A 26,255-nucleotide genomic window follows, 5' to 3' on the forward strand; every position below is an offset into this window, starting at 1 on the left:
ATCATCAAACTACAGTCCCTGGGCTGGATACGTGCAATGAACATCTGTGTTGCTGCAGAGTCTTCCCCTTTGGGGTCTTTTTGTGTGGGTCGGAGGAGGGCCGAAATTCCAACTTGGGGTCTGCTTCAGCCTCCTGGTATGGGGCTTTGGGCAAAAGCCGGCGGGAAGTACAGCTGGTGGTGAAGAGCCAGAGGGCCTTGTTCCAGTGGGACTGCATCATGGCCTGGAACTGGCTGACCATCTCAGCCCGCTGAGCCTCCAGGCGCCGGTACCTGGCCTTGCACTCCCGCAGGTCTTCCTTCTGCTTGGAAAGCCTATGCTCCTAGTCCTCACTGAGATGCTTCTGCTGAGCCTCCTTCTCGGTCAGATCCAATTTGAACTGATCCAGCTGTTTTGCCAACTCTTTCTCATGGTGGCTACTTAGCTCCAACAACTTGTCGTGTCCCACTCCTCCGCTGACGGCCGGGTCAGGGAAATCCGAATCAGGTGTGCCTCTACAGCTCTGCCAAAGTCCTAGCAAAGTCCTCAGGGCAGGCAGGAGACCAGAAAGTGACTTCAGCAAGATATGTTTAGACTTTGCCTGACTCAGAGAATGCCAGAAAGCAGATCCTTTATATAGGCCATGGGGTGTGGCTCCATGACTCAGCACTTATCCAGGCCTGCCCCTCCCTTCCTTCTGTTGCCTCCGCCTATCAAGTCTTCTGACGCGAGGGTCACTCCAGTCTGCAGCTGTTGGCAATTGACCTCCCTCAGGCTCACATGCTGTGGAGGAGGGGGAGGGGTCTAGTTGCTCCGTTTGCCTGGGCATGGAGCCAGAGGTGTTGGGGCCCAAAGGAGCCCAGGCGGGCAGGCGAGGAGTGGCTGGGAGAGGAGGGGCGAGTAGAGACTGGTGAGGCGCCCTTCGACGTAAGTGACATCGAGTTGGCCACGCCCACCCAGTCACATGACCACTTAGCCACGCCCACCCAGCTGGTCATTAGGCAGATCATATTAGTGGTCCGCGGGATTTAAAATTATGAATTTAGTGATCCCTGAGGTCTGAAAGGTTGGTGACCCTTGCTCTGGAGGCTGGAAACGGGCCAGTTTCTGGCCTTCCCAAACTTCTGGTAGGCCGTTTTTCGCCCTCCCCGAGCCTCCACGCGCACCCTGCATTTAACTGCATTCAAAACGGGCTGTGTGGAAACTCCTGGGAGGGGAGGGGTGGGGTGGGTGGGGCCAGCCAGGAGTGGGATTTGGAGGTTCTCTGAACTGCACAGAATCTTAGCTAGAGGTTCTCCCGAACCCCTGCGAACACGCCAGCAGCTCACCCCTGGTCCCGGGGGGTCATGTCATCACCTTTTGCACCCTTGGAGGTCTTCTAGTCCAGGGGTCTCCAACCTTGGTCCCTTTAAGACTTGTGGACTTCAACTCCCAGAGTTCCTCAGCCAGCTTTGCTGGCTGAGGAACTTCTGGGAGTTGAAGTCCACAAGTCTTAAAGGGACCAAGGTTGGAGACCCCTGTTCTAGTCAAATTCCCTGCTCAAGCAGAGATCCTATACAATTTTGGACAAATGGCAGTCCAAACTCTGCTTAAAAACTTCCGGTGATGGGGTCACCCATAACTTCACAAATGTGACCAGAAAGCTCGTAAAATGGAGCCAAACTCCCTTCACAAATGTCTCACATAATTCTGGGCTCCAGGGTGGTCGTAATTCGAGGACTACCTGTATTCTATCTTAGTAAAATAAGGATTTTCCTCTTTTCCTGGTCTGATTTACCGCAAAAGGCTGAGATTGGTCTGCAAAAAGGAAGCCATCTGTTATAGGCTATTCCTTCCCTCTGCAAACAATCTCCAAAGAGGCATTATTTCTTGTCCCTTCAAAGTCCTTGTGTCCCCCTGCTAGAGAGCTCGCTCTCCCCCAGACCAGATGGTCTACGGGCCAAATGGAAGTGTGGGAAGCCGCCACCCTCTCGTAGAGGAATGAAATATTTCAAGGAATATATATAAAAAAAAAAAAGACAGGATAAAATATTTTCCCTAAAAGAGAAATAGCAATAGCACTTAAGACTTACATAGCACTTTCCAGCCCTCTCTAAGCAGTTTACAGAGTCAGTCTCTTGCCCCAACAATCTGGGGCCTCATTTTACCCACCTTGGAAGGGATGGAAAGTTAATTCAACCTTGAGCTGACTAGAATAGAATAATAAATATGGAATGGAATGGAACGGAACGGAACGGAACAGGACAGAACAGAACAATAAATATGGAATGGAATGGAATAGAATAGAATAGAATAATAAATATGGAATGGAATAGAATGGAATGGAATGGAATAGAATAGTAAATATGGAATGGAATGGAATAGAATAGAATAATAAATATAGAATGGAATGGAACGGAACGGAACAGAACAGAACGGAATAGAATAGAATAATAAATATGGAACGGAACGGAATGGAACAGAATGGAACGGAACGGAACGGAACAGAACAGAACAGAACAATAAATATGGAATGGAATGGAATGGAATGGAATAGAATAGAATAGAATAATAAATATGGAATGGAATAGAATGGAATGGAATGGAATGGAATAGAATAGTAAATATGGAATGGAATGGAATGGAATAGAATAGAATAATAAATATAGAATGGAATGGAATGGAATGGAATGGAATGGAACGGAACGGAACGGAACAGAACAGAACAGAACGGAATAGAATAGAATAATAAATATGGAACGGAATGGAACAGAATGGAACGGAACGGAACAGAACAGAACAGAACAGAACAATAAATATGGAATGGAATGGAATGGAATAGAATAGAATAGAATAATAAATATGGAATGGAATAGAATAGAAGAATAAATATAGAATGGAATGGAATGGAATGGAATGGAATGGAACGGAACAGAATAGAATAATAAATATAGAATGGAACAGAACAGAAGAGAATTCTTTATTGGCCAGATGCGATTGGACACACAAGGAATTTGGTTGCTGTGCCAAGCTGGACAATTACAGAAGTACAAATGGCAGACTCGATAAGAAAGGTCTGAAAGTCAAATAGCAAGGCAGATGGGTTGTCGGTTGTGTGTTTCAAGAGGAAGAAGGAAGAGGAGGAACCGTTATCTAGCCATGGGGGACAACAGCAGTTCTCAATTGCCAGGAGGGAGGGAGGGAGGGACGGAGGGCGGGAGACCAGGAGACCTAACCCAGGAGCTCAGAATGCCTAGTTGACATGCAACAGTGGAATCATCTGACCAGGAAATGATGAGCTCTATTCTTAGAAGTTCTCCAGCAAGCAATTCATTCAGAAGGGGAGCTGGATATACAGCCCTCTTGAAGTCATTCATCACCAACAGCCAAGAGCTTCTGGCTCACTTTCCCAGCTTCTGCTGTTTGCTCACACAGCTCCGCGTTCCTTCATCCCTGCGGCAGCGTATCTTACCAGTTCCTTCCTCCACCAAATGATGGGTTATCGAGTGCCGCCTCTGTGGTCTTATCAAAGCCAGAACAGGAGGAGGCCTAGCTGTAAAAAATATAACTGCCCAGGTTGACGGTATCAAACTCTCGGGAGTTCTTTTTGATTGTGGATCCTCAGATCCTCCGTTCCATTCCTTCTTCAGGCGCAAAATCCTCCATAACAGGAGTCTCCAACCTTGGCAACTTTAAGCCTGGAAGACTTCAACTCCCAGAATTCCCCAGCCAGCTTTGGGAGTTGAAGTCCTCCAGGCTTAAAGTTGCCAAGGTTGGAGGCCCCTGCTCCATACAACATTCCCTCTGCCTCCCTTGTTCTTACCTCGTGGTCAAGAGCAGACAGCGTCTTCTGCTGGTTTTTGGCTGGCTCCTTGGGAAGTCTCTGGGTCTTCTGTAGGGCCTGCTTTAAGGAGGCAGGCTTCATGAGTGGCAGGAGTTCGCAAAGCTGCTGCAGCTGTGGAGAAAAGAGGTGCTTTACAGATGCAACTACCACAAGAACACACAAACAAACAAAACAAGGTTGATGGAGACGAGAGCTCTTCAAATTATCCAGGGGCAGGAAGTCCCAAAATCTCCTTTGACCACCTCTCTGTCGTTAAAACACGAACAATTGTTTCCTAAATGTCAGTCACCTCTTAGAGAGAGAAAGAGCTGGTTTAGGACCTGCTTCCAACCTGATAATGTGGGATGGACCTCAATGTGTAGCATTGACTACCGATTCAAAGTCTAACACTGATAATGCACGGTGACCAGGGGTGGGATTCAATTATTTTAGCAACTGGTTCTCTGCCCAGTTGCTGGGTGGGTGTGGGGGGAGCGTTTCGCCTTCCCCGGGCTCTGGAGGCTTTCCTTGAGCCTCCAGGAGGGCAAAAACGGCCTCCCCCGGGCTCCGGAGGCCGGAAAAAGACCCATTTCCAGACTTCTGGAACTTCCAGGAGGCCTGTTTTTCGCCCTCCCAGAGCCTCTGCACGGGCCCTGCACTTACCTGGCATCCAAAATGGGCCGTGTGGAGATTCCTGGGAGGGGAGGGGCAGGCGGGGCCAGCCAGTCCTTGCAACTACCGGTTCGGCGAACCAGATGTAAAATTAGCATTCAATTTGCCCGAACCGGTCTGAACCAGCCCAAACCGGCTGAATCGCATCCTTGACTGTGACCCACAATGTGAAGCCTTCTCATGTAGCTGTCCCAACACCTGGATGCCTTTTAATAAAATCGGTTAGCTGGAAAACGTAATATTCTTGTATTTCACAGCACGGTTAATATTCATGAAGTTCATGGTACTCTAATGAATTAAATATAGCTGAGAAAAAAAATGACAATGTTGTGCCCTTTAATAAAGCTTGTTAGTGGGAAATGATCCTACTAGACCTTTCCTGATTTTTAGCCACCATAGAGTAAAACTGCAAGCCTACAATGTCTATAATATACAGAAAAATAGGTCTGAAAGAGATGTTTAGGTCAAATGTCCTCTTCCTGATATATTAGTTTGCTGTGTGCAAAACCCGGGATGGGCATCTATGGCCCCTTTACGACCTGTGGACTTCAACTCCCAGAATTCCTGAGCCAGAATAATAGCGTTGGAAGGGACCTTGTCATATCTGACAAATGGCTGTCGAATCTCTACTTTAAAATCTCTTAAAAATCTCCAGGGGTGGAGCAGTGATGAAATTCAATTTTTTTACTACCGGTTCTGTGGGCCTGGCTTGGTGGGCGTGGCAGGGGAAGGATACTGCAAAATCCCCATTCCCTCCCCACTCCAGGGGAAGGATACTGCAAAATCCCCATTCCCTCCCCACTCCAGGGGAAGGATATTGCAAAATCCCCATTCACTCCCCACTCCTGGAAGAAGGATATTGCAAAATCTCCTTTCCCACCCCACTCCAGGGGAAGGATATTGCAAAATCTCCATTCCCTCCCCACTCCAGGGGGAAGGATATTGCAAAATCCCCATTCCCATCCCACTCTGGGGCCAGCCAGAGGTGGTATTTGCCAGTTTTCTGAACTATTCAAAATTTCCGCTACCGATTCTCCAGAACCTGCTGGATTTCACAACCTCAGGCAAGCCTGATTAATTGTTCTCACTGCCAGAAAATTTCTCCTTACTTCTAGGTTGGTTTTCTCCTAGATTAGTCTCCATCCATTGCTTCTTGTCCTGCCTTCAGGTGTTTTGGAGAATAGGTTGACCCCCCCTCTTCTTTATGGCAGCCCCTCGAATATTGGAACTCTGGGAGTTGAAGTCCACAGATTGTAAACGGGCCATAGTTGCTCATCTCTGTATAAGAGGATAGCTTGATTTTCACCTGTGAGTCCCATCTAATGGTGGCACAGTGGTTAGAGTGCAGTACTGCAGGCTATTTCTGCTGCCTGCCAGCTGCCTGCAATTTGGCACTTCAAATCTCACCAGGCTCAAAGTTGACTCAGCCTTCCATCCTTCTAAGGTGGGTAAAAGGAGGACCCAGAGTATGACTTTTTAAAATGCTCAGAGAGGGCTTTAAAGCACTGTAAAATGGTATATAAGACATCATCAAAAAAGCACAACAAAGAATTTTCTTTCTGCGCCAACTCAGAAAGCTCAAACTGCCCAAGGAGCTGTTGATCCAGTTCTACAGAAGAATGATTGAGTCTGTCATTTGCACCTCCATAACTGCCTGGTTTGGTTCTGCAACCCAACAAGACAGACAGAGACTTCAGAGGATCATTAGAACTGCAGAAAAAACAATGGCTACCAACCTGCCTTCTATTGAGGACCTGTATACTGCACGAGTCAAAAAGAGGGCTGGGAAAATATTTACAGACCCCTCGCATCCTGGACATAAACTATTCCAACTCCTACCCTCCAAACAACGCTATATAGGGCATTGCACACCAGAACACCTAGACACAAAAACAGTTTCTTCCTGAACACCATCACTCTGCTAAACAAATAATTTCCTCAACACTCTCAAACTATTTACTAAGTCTGCACTACTATTAATCTTCTCATCGTTCCCATTACCCATCTCCTTCTACTTCGGACTGTATGAAGTGTATGTAACTTTGTTCCTTTGTTCCTTGTATCCTTACGATTTATATTGATACTGTTTCCTGATTGCTTATTTGTACCCTATGACTATCATTAAGTGGTTTATCTTATGATTCTTGATGAATGTATATTTTATGTACACTGTGAGCATATGCACCAAAGACAAATTCCTTGTGTGTCCAATTACACTTGGCCAATAAAAATTCTATTCTATTCTATTCTATTCTATTCTATTCTATTCTATTCTATTCTATTCTATTCTATTAAGTGCTACTGCTATCTGAAGGGACATATCTCAGAAGCTGAGTTCGCATTCATAGTGGTACCTCAAGGCAAGAGTGAAGAACAGATGGAAGGGAAGTATAGCGTTCCTTTCAAAGGAAAGGAGAGAAGAATTGTGAATAAAGGCAGTTAGAATGCTTCCAGTCTTTTTCCGGCTGGGGATGGGTTAAACAGCATTGAAAATGACAAGGAAGGAAGGAAGGGAAAGTGAAGTTGGACAATCTTCTGAGGAAGTACTCTATAATTGGAGTTTTTAAGTCCAGACTTCCTTCCAAAGAGACTAGCAAAATTCAACCACGAACGTCCCATTTTCCTGCATTCCTCAAACACCTCCAAACAGTCTAAGAGCATCAAGCACGAAGAAGTAGAGGCGAGATGTGGATACCTTAGTCTTCCAGCTAAAAAACCAAGCGGGAAAATGATTGTTCCAAAACAACGTGTGAGCCGAGAGGTCTGTTCAAGTTGTGGCTTGCAAGCTAGTCACCTCTTGGCTCTCTTCTTGCTGTGTCTACCTGTTTGTTTGCATTTATACAAAGCCCCATGAGTGACTCAGGCTGCCTGTCTGACAGCCGGGCCCCCCTGTCTTGTTGTCAAACAGAGTTCAGCAACTTTTGGCACACAATGCTGAGATTTCATGCTCCCGGAGAAGATCAAGAGGCCGCAGCTTACGAGACTGCACAAACGCAACCACTCCACCTTTTCTGGGGCAGCAGCAACTCAATTTGCGATTGAAAGCAAGGTCACGGCGAGTTGCTGGCCTGCCAGTGAGTTGGGTAAGCAGAGCAGGGGACACCTGTTCCTGCTGGGGCTGAATGACCAGCCGTGAGAAGAATAAAAACTTGCATTCTTGATGGGCAAAAGAATGATGAAGGAACCAAAAACCGGAATGGAGCTGTAAGGAATAGGATGTGAGCTCTTGCAGGTGTTCTAAGCCAGGGGTCTCCAACCTTGGCAACTTTAAGCTGGCGGACTTCAACTCCCAGAATTCTGGGGGTTGAAGTCCTCCAGCTTTGCTGGCTGGGGAATTCTGAGAGTTGGTCCCCCTGCTTAAAGTTGCTAAGTTTGGACCCCTCTGGTTTAATGAAAAGAAGGACTAGGGGAGACATGATAGCAGTCTTCCAATCTCTCAGGGGCTGCCCCAAAGAAGAGAGAGTCAAGTTATTCTCCAAAGCACCTGAGGGTAGAACAAGAAGCAATGGGTGGAAACTCATCAAGGACAGAAGCAGCTTAGAACTAAGGAGAAATTTCCTGACAGTGAGAACAATTAATCAGTGGAACAACTTGCCACCAGAAGTTGTGAATGCTCCAACACTGGAAGTTTTTAAGAAGAGGTTGGATAACCATTTGTCTGAAGTGGTGTAGGGTTTCCTGCCTAAGCAGGGGGTTGGACTAGAAGACCTCCAAGATCCCTTCCAATTCTGTTATTCTGACGTCTGTTCTAAGCACTTCATATATATTATTTCTCCAATCTTTCCGGCATGGTGGACCGCTATTGGGGGGTGGGGGAAGAGATTCCATGTGAGTTGCAGGTGTGTGCGCGCAACCCCATTTGCACAAGCGGTGGGGGCGCAGACCTGCCACTCATGCAAACGGAGCTGCGCACGCATGTTGACCCACTCGTGCAATTGGAGTGGCGTGCACATTCTCCCCTGCCAGTTCCGAACCGGCCATGGCCCAGTAGTGGGTTAAGGCCTGGGGATTGAAGACCCTTGCCTTATGGTCAACTTGCAGTTTTCTCCACATTGCAGAGGATAAAAGAATAGGGATTGGCCAAGCCTCCTGGAGTAGGAGGTTGGGTTTTATTTATTTATTTATTTATTTATTTATTTATTTATTTATTTATTTATTTATATTTATATACCGCCCTATCTCCCTAAGGACTCAGGGCGGTTCACAGGCACTTAAAACACATATAAATACAGATTAAAAACAACAATTAAAAAACTTATTCTATAGCCAAATTTTTAAAACAATATAAATAATAAAAACCCCTTAAAACCAATTTCTTTAAAATCTAATCCAGTCCCAGCAGATGAATAGGTGTGTTTTGAGCTCATGACGAAAGGTTGGAGGTCCGGAAGTTGACGAAGTCCTGGAGGGAGTTCGTTCCAGAGGGTGGGAGCCCCCACAGAGAAGGCCCTTCCCCTGGGTGTCGCCAGACGGCACTGCCTAGCTGACGGCACCCTGAGGAGTCCCTCCCTGTGAGAGCGCACGGGTCGGTGAGAGGTATTTGGTAGCAGTAGGCGGTCCCGTAAATAGCCCGGCCCTATGCCATGGAGCGCTTTAAAGATTGTCACCAGCACCTTGAAGCACACCCGGAAGGCCACAGGTAGCCAGTGCAGTCTGCGCAGGATAGGTGTCACACGGGAGCCACGAGGGGCTCCCTCTATCACCCGCGCAGCCGCATTCTGGACTAACTGAAGCCTCCGGATGCCCCTCAAGGGGAGCCCCATGTAGAGAGCATTGCAGTAATCCAGGCGAGACGTCACGAGGGCGTGGGTGACTGTGCATAAGGCATCCCGGTCTAGAAAGCTCTTGAACTAAGCTCTTGGTTATTTTGGTACAAAAACATCAAAGCAGCCCCTCCAGGTGCTTCAAGGACCTTTTAAAAGGATGCAAATGACCAGCTGTCTGCAAGGAATATAAACCCTCCCATTCCCCATCATCCTGCCAGAGCTGAAGAAGCTTCTTGGATGAGAAGCAAAACGTCTTCAAAAGAAAAAACAAAACAAGAAAGTCCTGTTGCCTCCCGAAAAAGTCCCTTTGGGACAACCATGACCTGGAGGAAGGAGAATCTCTACAGACATCAAAGCAACGTTGTCCCTATATGCCAGGATAGCAGGAACTCACTGGCAGATGTTGACCTCTGTGCCAGATCCAAGAATCTGGATCCCGGTCCTGGGAAAGACGGTGAAAGAAGAGAGGATGCAAGATCAAACAAGGCTCTCATCAACACGGTGGGTTTGTGGACTGACGTACAGAGGAAAGCAGGAAGGGTTGGTTAAGCCCGTCACAAGTTTTCGAGAGACTCCATGCAGGAAGAATGTAATGATATAACCTTGGCATAAGGACTGGAGGGTTTTAAAAAGGCACGTGATAAGAAGGAGGAAAAGGTGAAGGCAGCTGCAACAAACCTGTGTTTGAAAAATCACCTTTCTGTATTTATGATCCTGGATTATGTTCCGTCGAATCAGAATAGCAGAATAATAGAATTGGAAGGGACCTTGGAGGTCTTCTAGTCCAACCCCCTGCTTAGGCAGGAAGCCTATACCATTTCAGACAAATGGTTATCCAACATCTTCTTAAAAACTTCCAGTGTTGGAGCATCCACAACTTCTGCAGGCAAGTTGTTCCACTGATTAATTGTTTTAACTGTCAGGAAATTTCTCCTTAGTTCTAAGTTGCTTCTTTCTTTGATCAGTTTCCACCCGTTGCTTCTTGTTCTACCCTCAGGTGCTTTGGAGAATGGCTTGACTCCCTCTTCTTTGTGGCAGCCCCTGAGATATTGGAAGACTGCTATCATGTCTCCCCTAGTCCTTTTTTTTATTAAACTAGACATATCCAATTCCAGCAACCGTTCTTCATATGTTTTAGCCTCCAGTCCCCTAATCATCTTTGTTGCTCTTCTCTGCACTCTTTCCAGAGTCTCAGCATCAATGTCTCAAAATCAGTTGCGACCACACAGGGACCTTCCCCAGGTGGATCTGTCCCCAATCTGGTGCTTCAGGGCTTCCATGGGTGGACCCACCACCACTGTGACTGAGTCCATCCCTGTTCTGTCCTCCTTCACCTCCGTCCGAGTGATGTCTTAATTAGCTGGCACTATCAGATCTGGCAGCAGAATAGCCAGCGTCTGCCAAGTGCCTCCGTTATCTTCCACGATGCTGGTGAATCAGCCAGGAACAAACTTCAGCTCTTAGTCAATCAGTGGATTTGCTGGTTACAAAGAGACACAGCAGCTCTCGCTGCCTTTTATATCCTGTGGGGTATGGCTCCATGACTCAGCACTTCCTAGGCCTGCCCCACCCCTGCTTCTGTTCCCTCCTCTCCTGCCTACGAAACCTAGGGTCCAGCCAGGCCTGATTGCCATCAGCTGGGTCTGGAGGCGTGGTCTGGGGGAAAAAGAGTCAGGGGACGGAGGCCTCATTATCTCCTCCACCTGGCCTGCTTCTGGCTCCTGGAGCTGAGCCAGGGAAGCCGGTGCTCCCGAGGTAAGTCCTGACGGCCCTTCCCCCTCACTTTCCAAGTCATCTTCTGGCAGGAGGGCCGGCTCGGGGGGGCGCAGACACAACAATCCTGCTTGCTGCTCCTCCTCCTCTTCCTTCCACCTGGCCTCAGAGCCTTCTCCAGAGAGCTGCCTCTTTGCATACCATAATAAGTCCAAAACAGGATAATCTGAGCCTTGTCATTTGTGCCTCGAGCGAGGACGCTGGCTTGCTTTGTTTGATGATCCACTGGTTTGTTTTCTTGGCTGCTTCCGATATTCTCAGTGGCATTTTCCAATACCAGAGATTTATGAATGTACTGTATGAAAATAAATTCCCCGTTTGGTGCTTTATTAATTTTAAAGAAACAAAGTGTTCTTTGAAATGGCATATTGATTTGAAAATTAGAAGGAGGGGCTTTGCTCCTTCAGACTTGCGGATACATTTCTGTCCTCTTCCGGACTCAGCCACGAGTAAAAAAAGGTGTACTTTGAGCGCACGTAGTTTAGGGCAGGCAGGTGGGAGAAGTAGCATTAATCTAGAAACAGTTGTTCTACCTCTCTGTGAAATGGCTCCTCACCCATTGTGTCTGCTTTCGTATCAGCTCCGCTCCTGTTTCCGATAAAAGACTTCAAAAGACAGCTTTTGCTGGCTGAGGATCTCTGGGAGTTAAAGTCCACAAGTCTTAAACTTGCCAAGGTTGGTGACCCCTGGTATAGGGGGTTTGAGTGGGGGTGGGGGTTGGACTAGAAGACCGCCAAGGTCCCTTCCGACTCTGTTATTCTGTTTCCTCCATACTGTGTTGGTTCCCCTCACTTTCCTTTTGTTTGTAGAAAAAAAAAACAGCTTCGAGGAGAGGAGAACCAGCTAGGGATGAGACACTTAATGGGAAAAAGGAATAATTCCTAGGAGCAGGAGGAAGAGCTGCATCCAAGACAATGATTAGATAAAGAAAAATCTTGAGTCCAGGACAGAAATGTAATTTGTGAAAGCATCTCAGACAGGACCCTCCCTAGTTCTCTTGAAGATAAGGAGGTGCAGTGGGGGGAAAGACACGTTCAGATTTGCAAGATTCCATTACTATCCGCTAGTATTGTTTTGGGAACTTGAGAAAACGGAAACTTATATCGGGGTGAAAAGCCCATGAACTTTAATACTGGCTTTTCACCAGTAGTGCCAACATGATATCTCTAAATAAATTTATTCTTTGAGGAAAAGCAATGCTTCAGAGTTCAGTTTGTGACGGATGCATTATTCGGAGCCTGACATTAACTCAGATTTGTAAGACTCCGTCACTCTCAAGTAACCTTATAATAAAAGTAGCATCTTTGCTTTCCAAGTTTGGTCTACCTTAGAGGGCTGACAGGCACTGACTGGTAGCTACTTGGGGAAGGCCCTCACTTGTCAACTGTAGGGAGCACACTGGTGTGGTAGGCCAAATCCGTTGGAGAAGTGGATCCACTGGAGAAGTGATGCCACTGGCTGTGTGGAAGACCCTTTATTGTCTTCTAAAGACCAAAAAAAAATGTGTCCCCACCACTGCTTGCCACTCACATTAAACCACAGACTCCCCCCTTCCAAGCTCATACGGTACGCAGATGTTGCCTGAGAGTAAAGCATCTGGCTTGTGGTTTTGCTACTAGGGAAAGAGCTCAGCGTTGCTGGAGTGATGAACCAGCCAAGCTGGAGCCAGTCCCAGAATTCCCCTTCCTCAAGACTTCTGTGGAAGGAACTCGGAAGTCGTGATCCCCCTGGCACCCCACTGTCTTTTTGCAGGCCCATGACCCTGTCTGGAGTGGGAGAGAAATGCATCACATTTCCCAGGAACAGGAGTCCTCTAGGGCAGGGCTCTCCAACCTTGGCAACTTTAAGCCTGGCGGACTTCAACTCCCAGAATAACCCAGCTAGCTTTGCTGGCTGGGGAATTCTGGGAGTTGAAGTCCTCCAGGCTTAAAGTTGCCAAGGTTGGAGAGCCCTGTTCTAAGGCACCTTCTCCCCACATTTGCTGGCTGGGGAATTCTGGGAGTTGAAGTCCTCCAGGCTTAAAGTTGCCAAGGTTGGAGAGCCTTGGTCTAAGGCACCTTCTCCCCACATTTGCTGGCTGGGGAATTCTGGGAGTTGAAGTCCTCCAGGGTTAAAGTTGCCAAGGTTGGAGACCCCTGTTCTAAGGCACCTTCTCACCACATTTGCTGGCTGGGGAATTCTGGGAGTTGAAGTCCTCCAGCTTTGCTGGCCGGGGAAGGTATCCAGAGATGGTATCTGCCGGTTCTCCGAACTACTATAAATTTCCACTGCCGGTTCTCCAGAACCTGTCAGAACCTGCTGGATTTCACCCCTGCCCTGGTACACCTCACCAAAAAAAAAAAAAAACCTCACAAAAAATCTCACAAAACACCTCACAAAAATCTTTAACTAGATGTTAGTTGGCGCATCTAGCAGGATGAAATGCTATTGGTTCAGCTGAACTGGTAGCGGCGGTGGCGTGTGGTTCGGAGAGCTGGTAGCAGCGGCAATGCAAGGCTCCCCCCACCCGCCTGGATGTTTTATTTATTTATTTATTTATTTTATTTTATTTTGTCATATCAGTATATATAGGCATTAACATGAAATGAAATAGCTATATAATATATAAGCATATATATGAATATAAGTATGTAATAACTATATTAATTGGATATAATAGTTTGATTTTAAACTGGGGTTTTATTAATATTCTTAAATATTTTAAATTTAATTTTAATTATTAGCCGTTTTTGTAATTTTGATATGTTTTAATTTGTTTTAATTGTACATATTTTGTATTTTATCTCCGGCTGTACACCGCCCTGAGTCCTTCGGGAGAATATAAAATTCAATTAATAATAATAATAATAATAATAATAATAATAATAATAATAATAATAATAAATAATAATAATATAATGAAAAGAAACAATAGGACAGGAACGGTAGGCACTTTTGAGCTCTTATGCACGCCCCTTACGGACCTCTTAGGAATGGGGTGAGGTCAATAATAGATAGTTTTTGGTTAAAGATTTTTGGATTTTGAGAAGAGACCACAGAGTCAGGTAGTGTGTTCCAAGTGTTAATGACTCTGTTACAGAAATCATATTTTCTGCAATCAAGTTTGAAGTTGGTACTTCCTGGTTTTAACCTTTTTAACCTTTTGTCCATGCGCTGCATGTGTGCAGAGGGTCCAAAGGTGCACATGACATGGAGCATGCCCGTCCGAACCGGTAGAGAAGGTAAGTAGATTTCACCCCTGGCATCTACTAACACAACTCTCCTAGGAGCAAGTTCACAAACACCATCTACTTTCAGCCCTGCTTCTCTCGCAATGGGGAACCCAAACCGAAAGAGGGGCAAGCTTATGTTTATTTATTTTTTATTTATTTATTTATTTTTGTCACAACATTATATATAAGCATAAGCATGAAATAACTATATAATATATAAGCATATATATGAGCATAAGTATGTAATAACTATATTAAATGGATATAATGCAAGGAAACAATAGGACAGGAACGGTAGGCACATTTGTGCTCTTATGCACGCCCCTTATGGTCCTCTTAGGAATGGGGTGAGGTCAATAGTAGACAGTTTTTGGTTAAAGCTTTGGGGATTTTGAGAAGAGACCACAGAGTCAGGTAGTGTGTTCCAATCACTGATAATTCTGTTACAGAAGTCAGATTTTCTGCAATCAAGATTGGAGCGGTTAACATTAAGCTTAAATCTATTGTGTGCTCGTGTATTGTTGCAACTGAAGCTGAAGTAGTCTTCGACAGGAAGGACATTGCAATAGATGGTTCTATGAGTTAAACTCAGGTCATGTCGGAGGCGGCGGAGTCCTAAGTTTTCTAAACCCAAGATTTCAAGTCTGATGGCACAAGGTATTTTGTTGTAATCAGAGGAGTGGAGAACTCTTTTTGTAAACTCTTCTTGTACAGCTCAACGGCCTGGAGATTTCGAGGCTTTGCGGCTTGCTCCCTATAAGGGCCTGGCACAAAGTCAGCCCTCCCAGTCCTCCTCAAGGCATGGTGTGGCCAATCGGACAACCGCTCGGGCCCTTTTTGGAAAAAAACAAAAAAAAACCCTGGATGAATGGATTGATGGGACGTTCCAGTTTCTGCCCGCCTGGATTTTCGAGCCTAAAAAGGAAACTTCGGTACAGCAAGCGAGTGAGTGGAACGGAGCCAGTTTCAACCCCCAAGGGAGAGCTGGGGGGAGGCGGGAGGAGGGGATCAGCAAAGGCCACTCTGAAAGGCAGGCTCTGTTAGTCCAGTGCGCCTGACCTTCTGGAGGAGAGGATGTGGGTTTCTGATGAAAGCCCTCCATTCACAGGGCGCTGACCCCCAGAGTCCCCAATCTCTTGAACCGGCCTCTTTGTCTCCCGGAGAAGTGTCATGGGAGCCGGAGTGGAGTGACGTGGGTGCTAGGTCCAGATTCTAAGAAAAAAAATAAAACATGCGCCCCTCGGAAAGCCGAAAAGAGGATGAGCCGTATGTTGTCATCCCGGCAGGAGCCTGGGAAACGTCATCGTTCACCCTCCCAGGCCTCCTGTAACAATAACAACAATAACAACAACAGAGTTGGAAGGGACCTTGGAGGTCTTCTAGTCCAACCCCCTGCCCAGGCAGGAAGCCCTACACCACTTCAGACAAAAGGTTATCTAATCTCTTTTTAAAAACTTCCAGTGTTGGAGCATTCACAACTTCTGCAGGCAAGTTGTTCCACTGATTAATTGTTCAAACTGTCAGGAAATTCCTCCTTAGTTCTAAGTTGCTTCTCTCCTTGATGAGTTTCCACCCGTTGCTTCCTGTTCTACCCTCAGGTGCTTTGGAGAATAGTTTGACTCCGTCTTCTTTGGGGCAGCCCCTGAGATATTGGAACACAGCTATCATGTCTCCCCTAGTCCTTCTTTTCCTTAAACTAGACATACCCAGTTCCTGCAACCGTTCTTCATATGTTTTAGCCTCCAGTCCCCTAATCATCTTGGTTGCTCTTCTCTGCACTCTTTCTAGAGTCTCAGCATCTTTTTTACATCGCAGCGACCAGTGCTGGAGACAGCCCTATTTCCAGCACCTCCCCCCACCCTCAAAGCGAAGGGTGGGTTAGTGTCATTAGAAAGTCCACCTGGCCATTTACATAGCCCGAGTGTGAAGAATTTAAACGGTTAGAAATTTAGGAGGATCTCAAGTGGTTTGTGATGGCTTCTCCTTCATTCAGTTCAGGCTGGAAGCCATGTGTTAATGGGGTTTGCTTCACCACCCCTCTCCAACCCTCGGCGCCTAGACTTTCGCACCACCAAATCTGTAGCAGGGCGGTCGGGATGTTTTAAAGTAGGGATTTCTCTGATGAGGTAGCAAGAGCTCACCACCGCCAACTCTGGAAAAATAAAAATAAAAACAACAACAAGGAAAGGAAAGGTAGGAAATATAACCCTATGCTTTGTTGTTTGAAGAATTTGATCGCAATTCATGAACCTCTGGACTCAGCCTGACGTGAGCAGTGGGCTTCCCTTCCTTTCCCTATGATGGCCGCCTTCCTTTTGACAAATTTCTGCCAACTTTACAAAGTTGGGACAACAGTTCCAATGCTAGTTTAAATTATGGTACTGCTAGAATCAGATACCATCTGTAATACTCTCTTCCTTCCTTCCTCCCCTTCCTTCTTTCTTTCTGCCCATCCAGTCTTTCCTTTTTCTCCCTCCTTCTTTTCCTTCTGTCTGTTCACTTCTTCCTTCCTTTCTTTTCCTTCCTTCCTTCCTCCCTCCCCTTCCTTCTGCCCATCCATCCATTTATCCAATCATCTCCCTATTTCCTCCTCCTCCTCCTCCTCTTCTTCTTCTTCTTCTCCTCCTCCTTTTCCTTCTCTTTCTCCTCCTTCTCCTCTTCTTCTCTTCCTCTTCCTCCTTTCTCCTTCTCCTCCTCCTCTTCTTCTCCTCCTCCTCCTTCTTTCTCCTCCTCCTCTTCTCCTCCTCCTCCTCCCTTCCTTCTGCCCATCCATCCATTTATCCAATCATCTCCTATTTCCTCCTCCTCCTCCTCCTCTTCTTCTTCTTCTCCTCCTCCTTTTCCTTCTCTTTCTCCTCCTTCTCCTCTTCTTCTCTTCCTCTTCCTCCTTTCTCCTTCTCCTCCTCCTCTTCTTCTCCTCCTCCTCCTTCTTTCTCCTCCTCCTCTTCTCCTCCTCCTCCTCCTCTCCTCCTCCTCCTCCTCCTCCTCCTCCTCCTCCTCCTCTTCCTTCTTTCTCCTCCTCAAAATACTAAGCCCAGCACTGCTCCTGCTGTAAAATAGTACAGTATAATATCGCTCTTTTTTCCCCTCGTTATATAAAGTGGCCCTGAACCTCTCAAGAATCGGAGAGGGAGAACGCAAAACCTGATTGCAAAGCGTGGTCAGAGGTCTGCAGATGTACCTTAATTGGCACCAGGCTGGATGGCAAAAGGCAGAAACTGGGGGGGGGGGGGAAAGGTGCTTTGGGCAGAGCCAGGAAAGCAGACGGAGCTGCTGCGTGGAGCCCCTTTGGGATTGCTGCAGACTCAGGCCACCACTGGGACCTGAGGGCTGCTAACTCAGCATTTGCAGAGAGCCGTGCTTTTGCTGAAGTGCAGTTTCCACGGAGATGGGCTCCGGGGATGCCTTCCTTCCATCAGAGGGTCTCTTCCTCCTCCATGAGATGGGAAACCCAATCAGCTTAAGATTTAACAGCTGACATAGGATGGTATAAATTTATGTTAAAGAGCTTTTCTCCAGGGGACAAAAAAAAAATCATCTGGGGCTGGGTTGGCTTGTCTTCCCCTCTTCTTTGGCCAATAATGGGAAACTCTCAACTTTCAATTCAGAGTAGAGCTGGACGGGATCTTGAAGATCTTGTAATCCAGCCCCCTGCTCAAGCAGGAGATCCTACACCACATCGGACAAGCAGCTCTCCAAGTCTCTTCTTAAAAACCTCCAGCGGTGAAGCACCCACAGCTTCTGGTGGCAACTTCTGTTCCACTGGTTCGATTGTCCTCACTGTTAGGAAGTTTCTTCCTGATTCCAGGTTGCTTCTCTCCTGGGTTAGTTTCCATCCATTTTTTCTTGTCCTGCCTTCTGGTGCTTTGGAGAATAACTTGACCTTCCTCTTCTTTGTGGCAGCCCCTCAAATACTGGAATGCTACTATCACGTCCTTCCTAGTCCTTCTTTTCTCTAGTCTAGCCAAACCCAAATCCTGCAACCGTTCTTCATATGTTTTAGCCTTCGGGACTTTTATCGTCTTAACTGCCCTTCTTTTTCCAAAGTCTCAACATCTTTTTTGTAACGTGGTGACCAAAACCTGGATATGGCCTTACTAAGGCTTTATAAAACGGCACTAATACTTCAAATGATTTTGATTCTGCGCTTCTGTTTATAGAACCCAGGATCGTATTAGCCTTTTTGGCTGCTGCCGCACACTGCTGATTCGTGTTTAAGTGATCGTCCACTAGGACTCCAAGGTCCCTCTCACAGTTACTGTTTGTGAGCCAGTGTTCTGTCCTCCTTCGCCTCCGTCTGAGTGATGGCTTAATTAGCTGGCACTATCAGCTCTGGCAGCAAAATAGCCAGCGTCTGCCAAGTGTCTCTGTTATCTCCCTCGACGCCGATGAGTCACCCAGGAACAAACTTCAGCTCTTAGTCAAGCAGTTGATTTGCCTGCTACGAAGAGGCACAGCAGCCCTCACTGCCTTTATATCCTGTGGGGTGTGGCTCCATGACTCAGCACTTGCTAGGCCTGCCCCACCCCTGCTTCTGTTGTTCCCGCCTCTCCTGCCTACGAAACCTAGGGTCCAGCCAGGCCTGATTGCCATCAGCTGGGCCTGATTGCCATCAGCTGGGAAAGAGTCAGGGGATGGAGGCCTCGTTATCTCCTCCACCTGGCCTGCTTCTGGCTCCTGGAGCTGAGCCAGGGAAGCCGGTGCTCCCGAGGTAAGTCCTGACGGCTCTTCCCCCTCACTTTCCAAGTCACTTTCTGGCAGGAGGCCCAGCTCAGGAAGCGCAGACACAACAGCCAGGTTTCGCCTAATATATACATGTACCTTTGTTTTTTCCTGCCTAAGTGTAAAAACTTGCTTTTCTCCACATTAAATTTCATTTTGTTGGATCCTTTTGGATCCTGAGCTTGTCACTTGCTATCTATTGTTGACCTCACCCCATTCCTAAGAGGTCTGTAAGGGGCGCGCATAGGGGTGAAATGCTCCCGGTTTGGACCGTATCGCCTGATCCAGTAGCGATGGCAGCAGGTGGTTCGGAGAACCGGTAGCAAAAATCCCTGCCACCCCCATGCCCAGCTGAGTCACGCGATCATTAGAGTTTTTTTTTTAAACTTTTAAAAGCATTTTTTCTTTGGCTGAAAAAATGCTTTTAAAAGTTTTTTAAAAAAAGCCTCGGACGATCAGGCAACTCAGCTGGGATCGTCAGAGCCTTTTAAAAGCATTTTTTTAACAACCTCTTCAGCTGAAGGGGTTGTAGAAAATATGCTCTTAAAAGTATATATATATATATAAAAAAAGTTGGCCATGCCCACCCAGTCACATTATCCCCCCAAGCCACGCCCACAGAACCGGTAGTAACAAATTTTACATTTCACCCCTGGGCGTGCATAAGCGCACCTGTGGGGCCTACCGTCCCTGTCCTAATGTTCCTTTTTACTTACTCTTTTGATGTATCCAAATTATGTTTATACTTTTACCTGTTATCTTATATGTGATTGACAAAATAAATAAATAAAATAATAAAATAAAATAAAATAAGTTTTCGTTCCAGCGAGATCAGGGTCGCAGGGGGAACCTAGATGGCTCCCTTCCTGGGCATGTCTCCAGTGCCCTGGCCAATCTTGGCGTGGTGCGTCTGGCTCAGGTTAAACAGGCTCGAGCTGGCAGCCCTGAACCCGTGTGTGGACTTGCCCTGTGATTCTTCCTCCTGCCTTTGACACCTCTTTCCTGCTTCCAAAGCAACTTTCACACTCTGCGTAACCCCGTGGAGGGTTTGAATGTGAACAAATCAGCAGAAATTTCATTTCCACAGAGCGCTGGGGTGGGTGGGAAGAGGGTGGGGAGAATCTGTCAGCTCTCCAGTTCCTTCCCATCCATTCCCACCGTTCTCCGTCATCCCTGCTGATTTAACTTATTTGTCTTCTCTCCAAAGAAGTGGCGGAGAATATTTCAACAATAGCGAGTGCCAGGATGAATCACGGAACCTGTGTGTCTATAGACAAACATAAGCCGCCCACCTGCACGCCTTAAAAAGTGCAGAAGCCAGAGAAGTCGGTGCGGCGACCGCCTGCAGAGGAAGCCGAGTTGGCAATTTCAAAACAACAACAACAACAACAATGTATTCAACTGCTACAGGAGAAAGGGAAACATATGTCTGCGATCGGCAGGGTTTTTTTCCCCTTTCCTTGGTAGTGGGAAGAAGCTCGTTTTGAATCGGGCAAGAACTTCGCAGGGGTTTGGGGGACTTGTTCCTTGGTTGCTGCCAAGTGGGGCCGAATGGAGAACTTGACCCTTCCTGAACTTCTCTCTGCATACAGCAGATCCTGGACTCCCAAGGAGCCGGGGGGGGGGGGGGCTCCCTCTCAGTCGCTTCTTCCTATGGGGCAGGGGGTGTCAAACTCGATTTGAGGGCCACATCAGGATTATGTTTGACTTTGGGGTGTGTGTGTGTGTGTCCAGAATGGGCATGGCCAGCTCAATGTCACTCATGTCGGGGGGCGCCTGTGGCAACCGAAGCGCTCTGCTGGTGAAAACGGGCTCCCGAACCCAGTTTCCGGCAGCGATGGCCTCCTGCAACCCTCTGCCAGTGAAAACGGAGCTCGGGACGGCCACATGCGCCAGAGAATTGTAGGAGGCCGTCGCAGCCGGAAACGGAGCTCGGGAGCCCGTTTTCCTTGGCAGAGACTCCGCGGGTCAGTCCCTCACTGCTTCCAGGGTAGGACCCTGTAGGCCGGATCCGGCCCACGGCCCTTGAGGTTGACACCCCTGCTATGGGGCATTAGGACTGAGTGGAGGAAGATCAGTTTGCATCAGGAGGAGAGCCACTATGGACCAGGGGTGGTATTCACTTATCTTCCCTACTGGTTCGCAAATGTGAGCGCGCACACGCGCCACCTCCACACATGCGGAGAGCGTAAAAAAAATGGGAGGTGATGATGTCCGGGCGGGTGGGCAGAGCCTCCCGCAGCTACTGCTACCGGTTCACTTGAACCGGGTAGATCCGGCTGAATACCATCACTGTTATGGACCCCTTTACTCCCCTGTTTCCCTCAAAATAAGACCTCCCCTGATCATAAGCCCAATTGGGTTTTTGAGCGCATGACAATAAGGCCAAGCGCTTATTTCAGGGTTCAAAAAAATATAAGACAAAGTCTTATTTTCAGGGAAACACGGTATCTATCTATCTATCTATCTATCTATCTATCTATCTATCTATCTATCTATCTATCTATCATCTCTCTCTCTCTCCATCTAGCTATTTAGCTATCCTGTTTTCCCCCAAAATAAGACATCCCCTGATAATAAGCCCAATCAGGCTTTTGAGCACATGGCAATAAGGCTAAGTGCTTATTTCAGGGTTCAAAAAAATATAAGACAGGGTCTTATTTTCAGGGAAACCCGGTACCTATGGTCCAACTCAGCTCAGGAAAAAAATGACAGATCATTGGAAAGAAGAGCAAAAAGCAGTTCGGCCGAAATCAAACAGGCAACTCCTTCTATTTCTGCTCTCAACTCTGCCCACCTCTGATTTTATCTCCGTCCACTTTGGACAAGGAGGCTGCACCCACAACTGTGGCTCTCAGCACAAAAACAATTTGCTCCCCCTCCCCACTAATAAAAAAAAAACCCTCCCATCCTTCCCCTGCAATGGGACCGATGCTCCCTTTCTAATTAATTTCCCCCAAAGATAACCGAGGTGAGGCCTGTCGAGAACTTTCAACGCCCTAAAAACAATATATAAATGCCAAGTGCGAAGAATGAAAATTGGCTGAGAAACCCAAAGCCCTTTCCATTTAGTTAATGCTCAATTATTGCTGTGAAACAAAGGCATCCTGTGATTTTCTTTTCTTTCTTTTTTTTAAATCACCTACAAAGGAGGCATTCTTCTGCTCTGTCTGATCTGGAGTTATAAATTAAATGCCATGCCATCGCACCGATGGCTGGCGGCCTGCGTGAATGAGTAAGAAGCGCTAATAATCTGAGGAGGAGGCGAGGATGAAAGTTCTTAAAGAGGTCTTCGAGAAAGTCCATTGAAGAAACCTGGCTCTCTCTCTTATGTGGCTTTTCTGGGGGGGGGGGGAGAGAAAGGAAGGCGGGGGGAAGATCTCACCACCCTTCATGAGCCCCAACCGCAGAAAAACGAGAGAAAGACTAGGCGTCAGGATCAAAGTGGGGAAATCAAAGCCAGGAAGTATCTCAAAGGTTTTCGTCGGTCACATGTGGTGCACGGTCTTCTTGAAAAATCATTTTGTGGGTCTCCTCCCCAACCCAACCTTCTTTTTTTAAAAAAAACCCTGGGAAGTGATACGAGCCAGATGAGGAGGAAACAATTACCAAATGTCCTCAATGCATATTCTTGGAAAGCGGGCAGGATGCAGGATGTCTCTGCACCCGCTCTGCAAGTGGCTCTTCAAAGGCCTCCTTTGTAGACAGGAGCCATTGGGTACAGCAACACGGCTGGGACAACCCCGCCTATCTTCTCCTCTCCTCCCTCCTTCCCTTCCTTGGATCACAAGTGTTCCGCATCTTGGAAGACTCTTTATTTAGATTAAATAAAAATGACAAAAAGGAGTTACAAGATGCCAGAGGAGAAGCAAGGCAGATTCATCAAGAAGTTAATAAGAGTTGAAATTCTAAAAAGGGCAAGAGATGACGGATAGACATAGAACACTTTTTGACATGGTGGTTATTCTAATGAGTGTTAGGAAAAAAGAAGTAAAAAGTAGAAATTGGGAAAATAATATTATGTGTTGTGCCTCGTCCGCTTTCCCCGCAGCCGGGGCCTTCTTATCTGCTTCCAAACGCTGAGGAATGTCCTAGCATGCCTCCCGGCCCCAGCCCTGGCTCCATGCCCAGACAGGCTGAGGAAGAAGAAGCACCTCCAGCCCCCAGCCCTGGCTCCATGCCCAGGCAACGTATATATGGAAGACTTGTCTGCCCCGCTGGTTGTTTTGCAGTGCGGAAGCACACATCTGTGACAGATGTGCCTTAAAGACAGGGACAGGGAGTGGGGGGCTGCTTAGGCTGGCAGGAGAGCCATCTGCAAAGACGGGTACGGCAGGTTTTACGGCAACCAGCTAAACCCGAGGAATCCGTTTGATTTGCGCATCGTCTTCAGTTCAGCTCCTTGTTTGGTTGATGTGAGGATCAGCAAGGGTGAAAAGGCCTCCAGGAAAGCGACCTGGCCAAAAATGGTTGGGTTTCGTAGAATCCGCTGAAGAATCCACAACGCGTACAAAGATATTTTAGCCTCCGGTAGCAAGCAGGATCAACCCGGCCAATGTATTTTAGTTTAAGGAGGCCCAATTTATTGGGCCGTGATTCTGAAGCTCTCTATGGCAGGGGTCTCCAACCTTGGTCCCTTTAAGACTTGTGGACTTCAACTTTGCTGGCTGAGGGACTCTGGGAGTTGAAGTCCACAAGTCTTAAAGGGACCAAGGTTGGAGACCTCTGCTCTATGGTGTCCCCGTACGTGCAATTCAGCAATCCAATTCCAGAGCTGTTGTGTTCACCTTAGCTGCTTTAAGATCTGTTGACTTGAACTCCCGGAATTGTGCCATTCGGCAAGTTGGAAGGGACCTTGGAGGTCATCTAGTCCAACCCCCTGCTCACGCAGGAGACCTATACCAGGGATTCGAACCCGCCGAACTGCCGACTTTTCTGATCGACAAGCTCAGCGTCTTAGCCACTGAGCCCCCTAGCCAGGCATTCTATAGCTATGCGAAGATCTGTGGGCTTCAACACCCACAGCGTGCCATTCAGCAATCCAATTCTACAGCCGTGTTCATCTTTGCTGCTTTAAGATCTGTGGACTTTGACTCCCAGAATTCCCCGGTGAGCCATGCAAGCATGTATGGCTGGCTGGGGAATTCTGGGAGTTGAAGTCCACAGATCTGAAATCTGCTGAGATTGACAGAGACTGTTCTGCGCTGCCCCCTTACCAGGGAAATGCCCCTTTCACCGCGAGTGGTTTTCACAAATTAACAGGAAAAGGTCCATCAACAGAACTCAACAAGCCTCTGACTTTTCTCTTGGGGAGGGTGATTCCCAAAAAATGATTCCAAGATACACCCTGCTCAGCGGTCGTATTCACTTACCTTCGCTACCAGTTTGCAAATGTGAGCGCAAACTTCTGCGTATGCACAGGGCCTTCCGAGCATGGGCAGAGCGTCGAAAACATGGATAAATGGGACGTGATGACGTCCAGACGGGTGGGCGGAGCCTCCCGCAGCGGCTGCTACAGGTTCTCCCGAACCGGATATAACCAGGTGAATACCACCACTGCTCCCGTTGTACGGAGAGAGAACTAGTGAAACCCCACCCCTGATCCTTTCCTTCTCTTCCCTTGGTTTCCCAAACTAACCTGGATTTCTTCTTGCCAGAAGTTTGGGGCCATCTTCATCTTTCCAAGCAGCTTCATAATGAAGTAGAGGCTGAGGTTTCTGCGCAGTTGTCTGGGGAGGAAGGACAGGGGAAAAGTTCATCAATGCTCTTCTAATTGTCTTGGTACTCCCTTCTTTGCCCAGGGCTCAGTCTGCCATGGTTTCCAATGGTTTCAAAATTCCAATGGTTTCCCTCACCTCACCTGCCCCCATTCTTTCAGTTTTGCTAGCAACAGGAAAGGGCCATCATCCAGGAGTGAAATCCAGCAGGTTCTGACAGGTTCTGGAGAACCGGTAGTGGAAATTTTGAGTAGTTCGGAGAACCGGCAAATAACCCCTCTGGCTGGCCCCAGAGTGGGGTGGGAATGGGGATTTTTGCAATATGCTTCCTCCAGGAGTGGGGAGGGAATGGGGATTGTGCAGTATCCTTCCCCTGCCACGCCGATCAAGCCACGCCCACAGAACCAGTAGTTTTAAAAAAATTGAATTCCATCACTGGAATTCCACATCATCCTCTTTGCTAGCCAGGTAAGACGGGCAGCCGATAAATGTAAACAAACAAATAGATAAGTAAACAAAGAGCAAAAGAGGAAGATCCAACCTAGAAGACAGTGAGAACAATTAATCAGGATTAAGCAATTTTATTGGTTATGTACCAAATCATGCGATATGATACGGCTACTCGTGCCACCTGTGGCATGAGTGTCATAAGTTTGCCATCACGGAGCTAGAATATCCCTTCTATATTACAAGTTACTTGGGCCATGTGTCTGGCATCATTTGCAAATGATTGCAAACCACGCCAATTCATTTCGGCTTCCTGATATAACAAAGGCAACAACTAGATTTGGAAGAGCAACTCAAATATCTAATTCAAGCCCACCATCCAAGGAGGGAGGATAGCAGCACGGTGGTTCAGTGGTTAAGTCGCTGGGCTTGTTGGCTGGAAAACCGGCAGCCCAGGTTCAAGACCCAAGCACCACGCGACAGGGTGAGCTCCCGTCTTCGCCTCAGCTCGTGCCCACCTAGTAGTTCGGAAGCATGCAAAGGCGAGTAGATAAACAGGAACCACTGGGAAGATAACAGCTCTCTGTGATGTCAGGCTGACCACATGACCACAGAACCATCTTCGGGCAGCGCTGGCTCAAATGGTCTTGAAATGGAGGTGAGCAGCGTCCTCCAGAGCAGGGGTGTCAAACTCAAGGCCCGGATCCGGTCCGCGGGGTGCTTAGATCTGGTCCGCAGGGCTGCGCTAGAAACAGCAAAGGACCAGCCCACGATGCAGCAAAAATGGAGCTCGGGCGGGTTGTGGGTGGCCCTTCCAAGCTCAGTTTTCGCAGGCAGAGGGTTGCAGGGAGACATCGCAGCCAAAAACGGAGGTTGAAAGCCTGTTTTTTGCAAGCCTGTTTCTACTGGCAGAGTGCTTAGGCCACCACAGGCAAGCCCCCACCCACCCCCAAAAAAAACAACAACAACTGATGTCGAGCTGGCCATGTCCACTCCAGCTCCCCAAAGTCAAACACAACAACCCATTCTTAATGAAGGTATCTTTTCTTTTAAGTACACTGAGAGCATATGCACCAAGATAAATTCCTTGTGTGTCCAATCACACTTGGCCAATAAAATTCTATTCTATTCTATTCTGATGTGGCCCTCAATGAAATTGAGTTTG

General features: G+C 47.4%; 1 protein-coding gene across 1 annotated transcript in view; it reads right to left on the bottom strand.

Moving 5' to 3' along the window:
• Positions 1-26,255, bottom strand: part of FAM178B (family with sequence similarity 178 member B) — a 291,246-nt gene that overhangs the window by 74,173 nt on the left and 190,818 nt on the right. The window contains exons 11-12 of the mRNA XM_058194648.1: positions 24,565-24,655; positions 3,782-3,913 (exon numbers count right to left, since the gene is read on the bottom strand). Coding sequence (XP_058050631.1) covers positions 3,782-3,913; positions 24,565-24,655 — 223 coding nt within the window. The remainder of the gene's footprint in view (positions 1-3,781; positions 3,914-24,564; positions 24,656-26,255) is intronic.

Source organism: Ahaetulla prasina, chromosome 9 (genome assembly GCF_028640845.1).
Source record: "Ahaetulla prasina isolate Xishuangbanna chromosome 9, ASM2864084v1, whole genome shotgun sequence".
Classification (NCBI taxonomy): domain Eukaryota; kingdom Metazoa; phylum Chordata; class Lepidosauria; order Squamata; family Colubridae; genus Ahaetulla; species Ahaetulla prasina.